General features: G+C 44.8%; 1 protein-coding gene across 1 annotated transcript; it reads left to right on the top strand.

Annotated features, from left to right (window-relative positions):
- The first annotated feature begins 2,098 nt into the window (after positions 1-2,098).
- Positions 2,099-15,064, top strand: LOC142184195 (keratin, type I cytoskeletal 18-like). The gene is made up of 8 exons (XM_075258950.1): positions 2,099-2,413; positions 7,910-7,992; positions 8,890-9,046; positions 10,591-10,755; positions 10,865-10,990; positions 12,519-12,736; positions 13,367-13,395; positions 14,938-15,064. The coding sequence occupies exons 1-8, from the start codon at positions 2,099-2,101 to the stop codon at positions 15,054-15,056; spliced, it is 1,212 nt and encodes a 403-aa protein (XP_075115051.1). The 3' UTR covers positions 15,057-15,064.
- Positions 15,065-15,315: the final 251 nt, after the last annotated feature.

Genomic DNA, 15,315 nt, shown 5'->3' with positions numbered 1-15,315 from the left:
TAATCATATTCCTGAGGTTTGGTGGCTGTCTGTAGCATAGGAGAAGGGGGTCTGAAAATATGGATTTTAGACGGCTGTCTTTTTGTAGTAGTGGATGTAATTTGCGTGTGATTCCTCTCAGCGTCTCCAGGTTGGGGTTGTATGTGACGACCAGGGGCACCCGATTGTTTTCCTGTTTGGTATTGTATTTTAATAACTCCGATCTTGGTATTCTGGTGGCCCTGGTGATTTGGTTATCAACTGATCTTGGATGGTAACCCTGCCTCAAGAATGTGTTTGTGAGGCCCCCAAGGTGTTCGTCTCTATCTGCAGGGTTTGAACATATGCGATGGTATCTGATGGCCTGGCTGTATACAATGGAGTTCTTTATGTGTTTAGGATGAAAACTAACCCATCTTAGGTACGTGGGGCGGTCAATTGGTTTCCGATACAGCGATGTCTCAATTTTGTTGTCCTGTATCTTGATGACTGCATCCAGGAAGTTTATTTTGGAGAAGGAGTGATTGAGCGTCAGGTTGATGGTGGGATGGAACTGGTTGAACTGTTCATGGAAGGTTTTCAGCTGTTTCTCAGACCCGGTCCAAATGATTAGGATATCATCAATGAAGCGATAGTAGGCCCGAGGCCTAATGGTGCAGGTGGATAGGAAGTCACTCTCAAGCTTGGCCATGAAGAGATTAGCGTACTGTGGCGCCATTTTGCTCCCCATTGCGGTGCCGATCCGTTGTAAATAGATGCAGTCACCAAAGGAGAAGTAATTGTGAGTGAGGATGAATTTTGTCAGTTTCACCACCGATTCAGCGTTCATACCTTGCTTTTCCATGAAAAACTGGCAGGCATTTATACCGTCCTGGTGTGGGATGTTGGAGTACAAGGATTCTACATCCATGGTGGCCAGGATGGTTCCATCTGGAAGGGGACCTATAGTGGATAGTTTATTTAATAGGTCTGTAGTATCCTGAAGTGCCACACACAGTCATGCAGAGTGTGTGTTTGAGAAACGTTTCGGCAATATCTGCCTTTCTCAAGCTCGTGGTGGAGATGCCACTTAAGGAAGTTAGCGTAGCGCAGTGAGCCAGGATGTCACAGTAAACAGAAACCTGTGGTATGTAGTCCGATTGCTTACGTTGAGGAAGGATGCATAAAACTCATGGGACGAGCGTGTTCTGCGACCAGGGTAGATAGTCCTCTCTGTATCGGTGTCACAGGGTGTGTTTACTGTGGTGCAGAACTGGATAGACCTGTGTAAAGTAGTAACACTGTGTCCTCCAGGCTAGGTCCCAGCTGGGTACCATATGAGGGGAAGTTTGGAAAGGAGCCCCTGTGAATTGCAGTGCAGGTCCAATGTGAACCGTTCTTTAAAGTTGAATATAGAGGGTCTGCGTGGCCCCTAGCGGGTTCCGTTGGTGGCGGTGGGGGGAGAAGGGAGTCGGCGTGGGTGCGCATCGGCGCCCTATTCAAACCGTTGGTGGCGGTGGAAGAGAGAAGGAACCTTAAGTGGCATCTCCACCACGAGCTTGAGAAAGGCAGATATTGCTGAAACGTTGCTCAAACACACACTCTGCAGGACTGCGTGTGGCACAGTGCATCCTTAATAAAAAATCTTTGATACCTTAACCATCCCTACTAGGATCTCTTTATTATAGATGTTAAACCGGGTTGAGACCCTATCCTAGGGGCTATTGTAGGTGCTGGTCACACCATCCCTTAATGATATTTGGGACTGTTACCAGTTCCCGGAATAAAGGGGTTCCAGAATGTCTGTAACTCAAAACCGCAGACACAACAATACTATGGAACTGCTATTTATTTCAATGGCACCTTTCATGTATTTGTGATAAGGTATAATTAAAACCAATGAAGCTCCTATAGAAGGAGATTCTAAGTTGGAAAACGTCCAATCATCTCTAAGGAGGTGCAGAAGTTATAGACTTCACTCTTATGGCTTGACATGGCAGATGAATGCTCTGGAATTCCCCAGTAGGTCCCGGAAATCCTTAGTGCACATGCTTTCCTAGAATCTCAATGTGTTTGTCCTACATGATATGTTTCACTTTCTTTCTTTGTCGTCTTTATTATTCAGAGTCTATACACACTTATGGCTACCCTGGTGTCTCTGCGTGGAAGTCCCTCTAGGCTTAGGACTTCTTCGGCCAGTGTCTCTTACGATGGAAGGCCTTGGGCTGTCTCTTCTGCTCAAGTTCTCAGTTCTTCACTGGCCCAAGGATCTAATGATAAAGAGGTGATGCAGAATCTGAACAACAGGCTGGCCAGTTACTTGGAGAAGGTTTGTGCCCTGGAAAAGTCAAATAAACAACTAGAGATCCAGATTCGAGAGAAATTATCAGAGGGCGGCGCAGTGAGGAAGGACTACAGCGATTACTTCACTCTTATCGATACCCTAAGAAAGCAGGTAAGACATGAGGAGCCTTCACTAAGATGCGCATAATAATATAGCTTAGGATTTAGATAACAAGGGTTTGGATTGGATCAAAAACTGTTTTTTTTTCAGAAAAATATCTATAAAATCGAGTTTTGTTTTTTTTTTTTTTTTAGAACAATCCCATTTAGATATTGAGTCAATGGAAAACACAATATATCCACAAAGGCATGGCTATGATGATTGAAATAAAAAATTTTTTGGAGAAGTCTTCAGTAGTTGATACCTTTATGTGGATTGAGTGTCTGAAACATTTCTCACAAAATTTGTCATGTCCTGGCCAGAAAAGGGACAGGGGTTGCTCAAACTCTGTCAACAATGGCTTTCGGGGCAATTCTGGGGCAGGATTTAAAATGGTTATGCAGATTCCAAAAACTATCTGAGAATATATCCACAGCAGCACTAAATCCTCACTGTTCCTTTTTTCACCCTTTGCTTGCCTTTATTTTACTTGCGGCTCCTTGTATCACTGTTATTTACATGAAGTGGATCGGTGGACAAACTACAATTCCCATGATGCATCTCCCTGCTTTCCCTCTCTGTATTTACCGCTCATAGGGAGGGGGGAGTGAACTTGCAAATTAAACATTACAGCAGGATGTGACCTCAGATGTGGGAATGATTTATTATCTGTGATTTCATTGCAGAAGAGAGAGGGGAAAGGAACAGGCAGATGAATCTTGGGAAATATAGTTTGTCCATAGATTCACTGCATGTAAACAACAGTGATACAAGGAGTGGCAAGTAAAATAAAGCCAAACAAAGGGTGTACAAGGAAACAGTGAGTATATAGCACTGCTGTGGCTATATTTGCAGGTCATTTTTGGAAGCTAGATTCCTTGTGTTGATGGAACAGATGTCTCTTTGTAAATGAGCCGGCTTTTTCAAGGGGCCGTGCACCAATGCTGCAATCTGTACCAGCATGTAGCCGATAGGAGATATCACCCATCACTAGCGCCAGTAAATGTAATGCATCTCCCATTAGTAAATCATATCCATGGCATAAACATTACCATTCAGATCCCAGAACCGATATTTTCTGATGATCCGAGCTCTAAAAAACAAAATGTATTAAAAACTGATCAAAAAGTCAGATCACTACATACAAGGTCTCAGACTGTAAATGAAATAAAATGTAAAAAGTTATGAAAGTGAGAATGCAGAGAGGGCTGAAATGGGTTAGATTGCTAAAGGGTTAAATGGACAGAAGGCGCTGGATTTTATTGCAATATTTATTTGAGCCATACATTTTAAATCTACAAAAAAAAGTAAAATTTTTGGGATTTGTTTTGCAATTTTAATGTGAGTAGGGAGTTAGGAGAGCATCTTCAGCTTTCTAGGTTAGGGAGCGTTCACACTACCGTCAGTGTCAGGTAGTGTCCGCTCCTAGTGTCCATTCAAAATCTCGCACGGACATTAGGAGCGGACACTAGCTTTGTCCGTGACACTTGTCATTCACTTAAATGGCAATTGGGTGCGTTCTTTTGCACTCCGTGCCCTTCCTTCACTGTCCGCATGTAAAGATGTCCGACTTTTCAAGCGGACAGAAAAACCTGACATGTCGCACCGCTCCGGATTAGGCCCAAATGAATGAGCCTCGTCGAGAAGGAGTGTCGCACTGCAGAATCCGTAGCAAGAAAGTTCTTTCTTTTCTTCTTTTTCCACCAGTGGGAAGAAACCACTTGCGGAAAAAGGAAGTGATCGGCTCCCATTGAAGTCAATGAGAGGCGAATTTTTAAGCCGGATTCTGAGGCGGATTCCGCGTCAAAATCCGATCCAAAAAACCCTGTGCGACCCCAGCCTATGTCTATAGAGTGCCCAAAGTGTAGATGTCTTGTTTAAAAGAGCTATGCTTCCATGTTATTCGTGACTGGAAGATCTGACTACAGTAAATTGTGCCTTGTACATCTCCTGTTCAACTGCTACGGTGTCTCCTGCGTCTTATTCACGCTGACCATCTACTCAGGAGACCCACCGCAGGGAGTGCCTCAGGGAAAATCTGGACCATAGTCCAGGTGTCCTAGGGAATTTCATGCCAAAGGCCACTACTGTATGACTTAAGAAGAAGTGTGCAGCCACCATCTTGGGCCTCCTCCTCGGTGTCATCTCCACACTTCTAGCCGCGGGGTGCTACAGTGTTCTCTAATGTGGTGGAGGAGCCTATGGACTCCTTCTCAGGGTTCAGGTATAGCTGCAGCCAACATCCTTTATAGATTTTTCATTGCATATCCACAGGCATAAAATCTCCATTAGGGCTTGTTCACACAGGGCAAGAGAAGGGCGGACATGAATCTGGGGGCAGAGATGGGGGGACATGAATCTGGGGGCAGAGATGGAGGGGACATGAATCTGGGGGCAGAGATGGAGGGACATGACTCTGGGGGCAGAGATGGAGGGACATGAATCTGGGGGCAGAGATGTGGAGACATGAATCTGGGGGCAGAGATGGAGGGACATGAATCTGGGGGCAGAGATGGAGGGGCCATGAATCTGGGGGCAGAGATGGGGGGACATGAATCTGGGGACAGAGATGGAGGGACACGAAACTGGGAAGAGATGGGGGGGACATGAAACTAGGGGCAGAGATGGAGGGAGGACATGAAACTGGGGGCAGATGAAGGGTGTATATGAAACTGGGGGCAGAGATGGAGGGGGGATATATAATTTACGGGTGACTGTAGGAGGATTATACTGTGTGTGGGCACATGAAAAATTAATGAGAATGGGCGGAGTCAACACAAAAGTGGGTGGGGCTAAACCTCTTTCGGTTCTTCAAAAGTTGAGAGGTATGGTCTATGCAGACTGCTAGCGTCCTCCGGACAAGGCCCATTCATTTGGGCCTAATGCGGAGTGGAAAGCCGCGACGGGATGTCATGCACTTCACCGGCATACCGTCTCTGCAGCCGCGACGGAAAGTGCACATGCGGAATCCCCATGTGAACTAGCCCTTAAAACTAACACAGTCTCAGAACAATAACCAGGGTCTGGATGCAAATATTTGCCAGAAACCCTTTTCTATACAACGGAAATACTCCCATCATCCCTGAGTTACTAAGGTGAGAAAGCAAACAGTAACTTGCCCTAAAAGATCAGATTTATTGCTGTTTGCTGAGGATTGTGCATATTAATATTAGAAAGTCATAGACGACTGGATATTTATCACTGTGCGACATGTAAAGCCTCACTTCTAAATTCTAATGGTGTTTTTCTATACGTTCTACAATAGCGTCTGGCCCTTGTGATTCCATATGTTAGACAGATTAGATGTCTGCTACATTTCACCAGCTACTATATCATTAGAACAGCGGAGAATGCATTGGCCATAGACACACTTCAGCTAAAATGTACATTGAATATTCAGTTGGTTTTATGAAGATTCAAGAACATACAGTATGTGTAATTGTGTAATCTCATGCAACATCTAACACCCCAAAAACCTGTTGTCCCACAGTCTGAAAAGAACCCAGAGTATAATAATTGTTTATGGGTGTCCACAGTGGGACATAATACTGTGTGCAGGGGCCACTATGGGGGATAATACTGTGTGCAGGGGCCACTATGGGGGATAATACTGTGTGCAGGGGCCACTATGGGGGATAATACTGTGTGCAGGGGCCACTATGGGACATAATACTGTGTGCAGGGGCCACTATGGGGGATAATACTGTGTGTGCAGGGGCCACTATGGGGCATAATACTGTGTGCAGGGGTCACTATGGGGGATAATACTGTGTGCAGGGGCCACTATGGGGGATAATACTGTGTGCAGGGGCCACTATGGGGGATAATACTGTGTGCAGGGGCCACTATGGGGGATAATACTGTGTGCAGGGGCCACTATGGGGGATAATACTGTGTGCAGGGGCCACTATGGGGGATAATACTGTGTGTGCAGGGGCCACTATGGGGCATAATACTGTGTGCAGGGGCCACTATTGGGGATAATACTGTGTGCAGGGGCCACTATGGGGGATAATACTGTGTGCAGGGGCCACTATGGGGGATAATACTGTGTGCAGGGGCCACTATGGGACATAATACTGTGTGCAGGGGCCACTATGGGGGATAATACTGTGTGTGCAGGGGCCACTATGGGGCATAATACTGTGTGCAGGGGTCACTATGGGGGATAATACTGTGTGCAGGGGCCACTATGGGGGATAATACTGTGTGCAGGGGCCACTATGGGGGATAATACTGTGTGTGCAGGGGCCACTATGGGGGATAATACTGTGTGTGCAGGGGCCACTATGGGGCATAATACTGTGTGCAGGGGCCACTATTGGGGATAATACTGTGTGCAGGGGCCACTATGGGGGATAATACTGTGTGCAGGGGCCACTATGGGGGATAATACTGTGTGCAGGGGACACTAAGGGACATAATACTGTGTACAGGGGCCACTAAGGGACATAATACTGTGTACAGGGGCCACTATGGGGTATAATACTGTGTACAGGGGCCACTATGGGGGATAATACTGTGTGCAGGGGCCACTATGGGGGATAATACTGTGTGCAGGGGCCACTAAGGGACATAATACTGTGTACTGGGGCCAGTATGGGGATAATACTGTGTGCAGGAGCGACTATGGGGGATAATAGAGCGCGCAGGAATGCATAGGAGGAGGTCGGTCGAGGTCGTCGGTGTCAGTCGGGGGGGCCATGTCAAAAGCTCACCATTCCTAGTTACGCCACTGCTTGTCAAATTTGGAATGTGGCAAGAACTGGAAGTATGATCTCCGTGGTAAGGGAGGTAAAAATGGCACAAATTTGGTGGAAACTGTCAAAGTTCAAAAAGTACCAAGTTTGTTAAGAGGGGGGGGCGCCATTGTTGTCGCAAATAATTCCAACAACATGAGGCTGGGGACCACAATGTGAGCACTCAGTGGGTTTTAGTTGATTGGTGGGCTTCCACTTATTATATTGTGGGATCTGAAGAGAACCCAGAAAAAGTGATTAGTGCGTAGCCAACCCCAAAGGTTTGTGTTTTAGGATCAGCCCAAAAACGTGGAACGAAACAGGGTTTTTTTCAACTGTTTTGCTCAACTGTTCTGTCCATTTACAGAATACAAGCAATGTCAAAGAGCAGTTGTAGGGCCACGAGTCCCGAGGTACTCCTAGTGAAATCACAATGTGGACATGGAGAAGTGCAGTCAGAAAGTTGCAAAATTCTTAAGCCTGAATTTGGCACTCCGGGTCATTCTTTGTGGCCCGAAAGGACGCAACGCTTGGCAACAGGGCAGCGCCAGCACTGGGAGCAAGGATGGCATCTAGGCACGCAGAAACACAATAGTTCCATATTAGTTTGCAAGGTATCGCGAGGCAGACACAGTACTTGTCAGAGGGGCTTTGTCAGAGCTGTATTCTCTATCCTCTGTAACATCACATATTACACACGGTACATGTAGCATCATCACAAGGCAGTAAAATAGCAGATGATCAAACTAAGATACTTTAATTCTTCCAGATTACAGGTGCAATTTCTGAGAACACAAGGCTCCTACTGGCTATCGATAACAGCAAACTGGCTGCAGATGACTTCAAGGAGAAGTAAGTATAATAAGCGCTCAGCATATCCAAATTCCATGAAGATCATCAGGGCTGATTTTGTCATTTCAGGCCACCTTATAACACCATATTATACATATAATATACCACCATATACTGCATAATACTTCCATGTAGTCTGTGGATCCTAAATTTACCCCAATGTCCCCGATGCACTTTATCCATGGGATTTCCACTGTCAGAAAGGTGTAAATTAACCGCTTAATGGCAAAAAAAAATAGTTGTTCAGCACCATGTAGTCATGTTGGGATTCTGGGGGAAACTGGTGCAATAGGGAGCAACATGGAATGGGAATGATGGGAATTAAGTCTTCATGGTGTCTAAGCATGGATAGAAAATGAAAGGGTAATGTAAATGCCGCTAAGTATGGGACACAGATGATGTTTGGGAGTAGCAGCGCAGGATCGCCCAAGCTGCGCTTTTGCTCCAGGACCATGAGCTATAAATTGCGCCCCTGGTGGTGGTGCAGGGTACTAAAGCTTCATCTCAATCACTTCATTGTGACAAAGCTGCAATACTCTCCAACATTGCTGCTAAATAGGTGACATACAGGTATCACTGAAGCCCTATGAGACGTCTGAGCTCGACGGCCACCGATCTGATATTGATGGACTGTTCTAATGATAGGCTATAATTATTCTAGTCCAAGAAAACCTTAAATATGAGACATATACCAAGCGAGAGCGAGTGATGAGTCTTCTAGCTCACAGCACTTTTCCTAAATAAATGAACCCCATACAAAACAAGCTATAAAGTAGGCAGACTTGCCTTATTAAGTGAAATTCCCTTCAATCCCCAGAAGGTATGCCTTGAAGTAATGGTAATCCGCAGCTACGTGCTATACCTGCACAATGAATACAAACATTGTATTTTTATTAGGTGGAGCACAGAATCTGCTTTACGTCAGTCGGTGGAACGAGACATGAATTCACTGAGAAAAGTAAAGGAAGAACACGTTGTTATTAATGACAGCCTGCGAGCTGACGTGGACAGCCTGCAGAATGAGCTCCTGACATTGCAGAGTGACCACAAGCAGGTACCATTAATCATTTACTAAAGTGCATTCCACCTCCTATTATAGTTAACCAGGGGTGGAATTGATTGACTATTGGAGCGACAAAGCTTCAATTGTGTGTGCAATACTATATCCAAATCTGTCCAATTCCATGTACCTATTTCTTGCTTTTTTTCTGTGCATTTTACTGATACACAGCTAAAGGGTAATATTCTATCTACCCACCACCACTAGAGGGAGCTCAGGAGATGACTGTAATCTATTAACACATTGGGCAGATTTATGAAGCCCCTTTGCATAAAAAATAGTTGCCTACCTTGGATTTGTGAATTTTTAAATGCCACTTCACAACATAAATTGTCATTTATTTTGCCGCCCTTGCCTGTCGCCTAAAAGGGGGTATGCTGAGGGTATGCCATGGATCCTGCAAAATTTATTATCATTACTGCTAGTTTTCTATGAGGCTGGGAGCTAGCATGGATTTCAGGTGAGACCTGAAACTGCTCATAAATGCACATTCACCAAGGGCCATTTTAACAAATACCTGACCCGTGCAAACCATAATGACCCCTCATTGGCCCCCACATAGTATATTGACCCCTTATAGCATGTGGAAGCTATTGATGGGGCCATTATAATTTGAGCAGGTCAGGGTTTTCCAAGTGGTGGGCACTTATCCCCAAATGCAGGCTTTCTTGCTGTTCCAATGGGCTCCCACTCACATAGGGCCCAGTGCAACGGCACCATTGGTCCTATAGTTATAGCGGCCCTGTATTCACCACCTTTGCAGGGATTCTCAAGACTGACTGAAGACCATTTATCAAGATCTGAATTAGAAGAGCTATTCTGTCTGATCAGTGGGACAACTGCTGGGACCCCCAACAATCAAGACAACAAGAGTATTGTCTACTTCGCATATATGGTTGCTCGCTGCGTTCAATTCTATAGGTCTGCTGGAGATATGTTATGTATACACTCATGAAGATGAATAGAGTTGCTGCATCCGGCTCCTCTCCAGGGTCATGCAGCCTTATGGGGGCACTGCAGAGTTGCAATGTCTGTGTGAGCTGCAGCTCCGTTCGTACAGGGAAAACAGGATCCCACATCCTTATGATCACTCAGGTCCTAGTGGTCAGAGTCCCCCTAATCAGACTGTCTCCTGTCCTGTGCATAGAGAATACATTGTAATTACTGGAATTCCCCTTTAGGAATGAACAGCATTCTCCTAACTCCCCCTAGTGGCAGCTGCAGGCAGTACTTCAGAGGTTTTCAAATGAACATAGTCGTATTCAACCATATTTTTGTAGATACATAAGAGTTGAACATATTTGCAAATATAAATGATTAAAAATTGTGCAGCGTTGTAAAGTTTTTCTCTAATCCTCTTAGTGGTGACATCTTTTGTCATAATCAGTTTCTAACGTAGATGACCATGAATGCAGGACCGTCCTAAGATCTGACACTTGTCAGAATCCCAGCCATGATATCCTTATCATGTACAGATAAGGTACACGGTTTAATGATAGATAAGTTGCATGTGACCAGACCTACATTGTGTAATGCAGGATCTTGCAGCGCTCAGAGAGAAATTGGAGAGAGGAAAAGTCGAAGTTGCTGTTGATGCAGTTCAAGGACCCGACCTCACGTCCATCTTGTCTGAAGTACGTGCACAATATGAAGATATTATAAGGAAAAATAAAGAGGAAGCAGATGCTCTGTTCCAGACTCAGGTAGATATATTTTATAGAATGGATGGCATCACATCCGTGCAGGTTGCGATTGATCGCCATGGTCATTACAGCATGTTTGGGGAATGTAATAGTGTCATTTGTTCTTCAGTATGAAGCGGTAACCACGCAAATCGCAAAAGACGATGAAGACCTTAAAAGAGCACAAGATGAAGTACGAGAGAGGCGAACTGTGTTACAGGGATTACAGCTGGAACTAGAGACTGCAGGAAACCAGGTGACTATCTATGGTTACCATATAGGACCTTCCCCATTTATAGATTTTTTTTTTTTGGGGGGGGGGGTGAAATTTTTAGATTTCATATTGTGTTACCTAAGATCACTTAAACCACTAATGGTAACAATTTTAAAATCTATTTGGGACCCTCCTCCATGGGCCAGGACAGAAGACTGATTCGTACTAGCAACTCCTGTTTTGGTGGATTCAAGATGGGCTTTAAGGCATTGAAATGGTGGTGTCCCTTGGGACTAGAGATGGGCAAACGTCTGAACATATGTTCCATTTCGGGTTCGGATGGTTTGGTCCAAAGATTCATTTCAGGTCAAATAAGTTTATCACAAAACAGAAGTGAAATTATTGTAGTCTGAGGTCTCTTCGGACCCTAGGCTATAACATTCCCTCACTTCTCCTGGACATTCTTGCGGTGTCCAGATCCCTTGAGGTCTTCTTCTGGCTTTCTGGAGGTCACCACTGAGACCTGTCATTGAGTCTAATTCGTCACATGGATGAATGTTGACATCATGACACCTGCGGAATATAGAACGCTAGCGGTCTCCATAGACCACCATTGTGAGGGGCCGGATTATGACGTGGATTCCGCACCATAATCCGCCCCCTTTGTGCCCGTGTGAATGGCCCTAAGCTGTTTTTATCCAGAATTTTATGACACAATCTTGCCATGTATTTGGTGCATTGTGGCTCATTTAAGCCATGCTCCCTTTTTCTAGAGTCCACACTCAGTGGCCCCTCCACATGGCATTATGTCTCATAATGGCCCCTGCACACATGATTATGCCCCCACAAACTATTATTAAACTCTGGGGTCTTTTCAGGACCCAGACAATAGTGATAGGAGGCCCAGGGGAGGTGAGGGAACATAAAATCCTATCCTGGGCTCCACCAATCTCCTTGCTGCTTTAGCACAGATGCTACGTGGGCCAGGCCAGTGTCTCGACAAATAATGACGCCGGCCTGCCCCATGTCATGTCTGGGATGTCACCAAAGAGGCCCAAAGACTGCTGGGAGACACATCGGATCCCAGCAGAGTTGAGTAACACTGGTTTTTATGTTCACTCATCTCCCCTGGGCCTCCAATCATTATACCCTAGGGTCTGAAGAGACTCCGGAGTATAACAATAGCAGTGTTTGTTGGGGTTCGTCCAACAAATACTCTTGTCGCGGCCTTGTGGGCTCACTTAACGATCCCAGTTTCTGCTCACAGCCACATCCACTTCCCCTTCTGCCCTCCAGAGGCCCTAGCGACATGATATGGGACACAAAAGGGGAAGTGGAGGCGGCCGTGAGCAGGAACTCTGGGCCATTGTAGCTTGGAGGACCACTGCCTATGCATCGACCAACAATGTTACAGAAAATCTGAAATTCCTATAATTTTCAGAGGACGTTAACACATATATAATACAACAGTGTATGTTTATCAAAGATGATGTTATACCTTTCACTATTTTTGCCGTCTTCTTCTCTAGTCTTGTCAAACCAAGGATATAAAGACTAAACTGTATTGCAGGTGAATGCACTAAGGCGAGACCTTGATGAAACAGAGCTGCGGTACAAGAAAGAACTGGAGAGACTGCAGGGCAATATATCTGTAGTGGAGCAGGAGCTGTGTGAGATATTGAAGACCATACAGAACAACAAGCTGGAATATGAGGCACTGTGGAAGATTAAGGAAACTCTAGAAGCTGAGATTGCCGAGTACCGGCGTCTACTGGATGGAGAACCGGAGTAAGTGTCTAAGTGTCTTGCGCCTTTTATCAGCTGAATGAAGCCAGTGATGAAGTACAACACTTTGAGAATGTCACAAGCCTGTGTAATATGTAGCCCCCGCTCTGTAAACAGAGGCCCTACATTCCTTAGCCGTCCTTGGTGTGTGGGCGCTTCAGGTTGACATTCATCTGAGTATGAGATCTTCTACATAAATTCTTTCTTGCATTGTGTGTATATTTCATAGCTCGGATACTATTGTGACCATGGCCTACTGTACAGCAGGCCACCTGCTATTGCCACTATGTGACCAACAGCACCCACAACGACCAACTACTATGTGACCAACAGCACCCACAACGACCAACTACTATGTGACCAATACCACCAACAGCTACCCGTTTTTTGGTCCGGAAACCGAGGTGGCCTCTGCCTCAGTTTCCATACCAAAAAACCCACCTAGTGTGATCCCAGCCTAACCAATCATGTTTAGTAATGCTCAGCAGTGAAATCCAATGACAAGACTACCGTCAGCATGTAAATGAAACTCAGGCTATAAAATCTGTCATAAGCATAGTGTCAGGACTCAATAATCCTTTTATATGTGGTGTCTTTTAGTTTGTACTAACAATTGTTCTGATTATTTTTTAGAGAGAAAATCATCATACCGGAGCCAAGACGTAAGTACTAAATAACGATAGCATCTGGGAATATTTTTGCTGCTTCATGGACAGAAAGATCAAGTATCAACATGATCTTCCGTCTTCTGTCTGCAAAATGGAGACTGAGGCGCAGGTGTGGACCCAGCGTCATCTGTATGTTACCTGAAAATAAAACAGGACTTCCAAATCTGCATTACAGTAAATGAGTGGACTAATGATCCTTTTACACGGGCAGACCCAATGGGCATTCTAGAAGTGTTCGTTCCCAGTCATTGCTCAGCCATTAAAATGCATCACTTGTTGGGTGAATCTCTTGCACGTTTACAGTAATGCGCAAAGTTTTAGAAAGATGTGGAAAAGATCCATCAATTGACAAAATAAGGCTGAATTCACACCTGCGCTTGCTGCCCATTCAGGGATCCCATCCATTATTTCACTTTATAAATTCTCTCCGCATTTTTGGGGCAGAAACCCAGCAGACCCCATTACAGTGCCCATTATAGCCCATTATAATCCTTTTTAAGTGGATTGGGTTTCTGTTTTTCGGACCCGGAGAATGGAAACCCGAATGCAGATGAACTTGGCGTCGAGTGAATGAACAAAAGGGAAATGTAAATCTCATCAGTATTTGGTGTGACCTTTGCCTTCCATCAGTTCTTCTCGGTAGACTTGCAGAAATATATGAAGGAACTGGGAGGTTGTTCCGGCGATCTTGGACAGCTAAGCACAGATATTCTGGGGCTGTAGGCTTGCTCCAATCCTTCTGGCTCTTCATGTAATCCCAGATAGACTGGATGATGTTGAGATCAGGGTTCTGTAGGAGCCATATCATCACTTCCAGGACTCCTCATCCAAAGGGCAATGGTCACACCAAATATTGATCTGATTTAGATTTTATTTTTACTTTATTCATTTAACTTTAATTGACAAAGATAAACTATTATGTGATGTCTGGGGCCTTGGCAACTTTAGCACCCACAAATCAACTTTTTCGGCTCTAGTGGTTTTAGAGCGTATGCAGCAGCCCTGCTCACTATATATAGCAGTTGGGTGAATTTCAACGCCGCTCCTATTACTTGAATAGAAGTGGTGCTGCATATGCCCCCCGTCCACTAGCAGCCTACAACTAGGCCCAGTTACTGATGATCTATCCTGTAGAATCTATCAACTTGGGGCTTACTTTTAGGGTTGAGCCGATCTTGAGATCAGGATCAATTTTAAAATCCGATTTCTGATCATTTTTGAGCCGATCCCGATCGTGAAATTTGCTCAATCGCCGATCGGAATCTGATCCCTCAACCCTAGTCAATGCTTCTCTATGGGAAAAGTCACTTTTAGGGTTGAGGCGATCTTGAGATAACCTCCAACCTCGATCCGGCTGGACAAGATTGGGATCGGAATTCCGATTGCGATCGTGAAATTTACTCGATCGCCGATCGGAATCCAATCTTTTCCTATCCCGATCGCTCAACTCGACTTACTATACAAACATTGATTTGACTGACTTGATATTCATTTCTTCTCTGACGTTTTCTTCTGGGCTTCTGTTTCTTTTTGCAGAACCGGATATACGAACCAAAAAAATCGTAAAAATTGTCACACAGACTCTTGTGGATGGGAAGATTGTCGGCGAATCAAGCGAGGTGGAAGAATTTGAGCATGCTGAAAAGAACAAGTAAACCTGGTCGGCAGCTGCTTTGTATAGATCCAATTCTTACAGTTGCGTTAGCCATAGGACCGCCGTAACCATCATCATCATCATCACGATGGTTTATTTTATTAACTGCTACAAATTGCACATGGATCAGACATCTAGGCGATGTGAATTGTGCAAATCAATGAGAGGGTCTGTAGAATGTGATGATAGATCTGAACGTCTAGGTAATATTTTACTATCATTTTAAGTGCGTTTTGAAATGTTGATATTAGAAGGCCTCG

Source organism: Leptodactylus fuscus, chromosome 11, assembly GCF_031893055.1.
Source record: "Leptodactylus fuscus isolate aLepFus1 chromosome 11, aLepFus1.hap2, whole genome shotgun sequence".
NCBI classification, from domain to species: Eukaryota; Metazoa; Chordata; class Amphibia; order Anura; family Leptodactylidae; genus Leptodactylus; species Leptodactylus fuscus.
Note: the sequence above shows the minus strand (reverse complement) of the source record. Positions and strands in the feature narration are given on the sequence as shown.

Bases quoted from the DNA above. Each gene is read 5' to 3' on its own strand.
- LOC142184195 (XM_075258950.1), top strand. From the start codon at position 2,099: ATGGCTACCCTGGTGTCTCTGCGTGGAAGTCCCTCTAGGCTTAGGACT. The intron at 10,756-10,864 runs GTAGATATATTT...TTTGTTCTTCAG, and splicing joins ATGCTCTGTTCCAGACTCAG to TATGAAGCGGTAACCACGCA. The intron at 13,396-14,937 runs GTAAGTACTAAA...TTCTTTTTGCAG, and splicing joins CATCATACCGGAGCCAAGAC to AACCGGATATACGAACCAAA.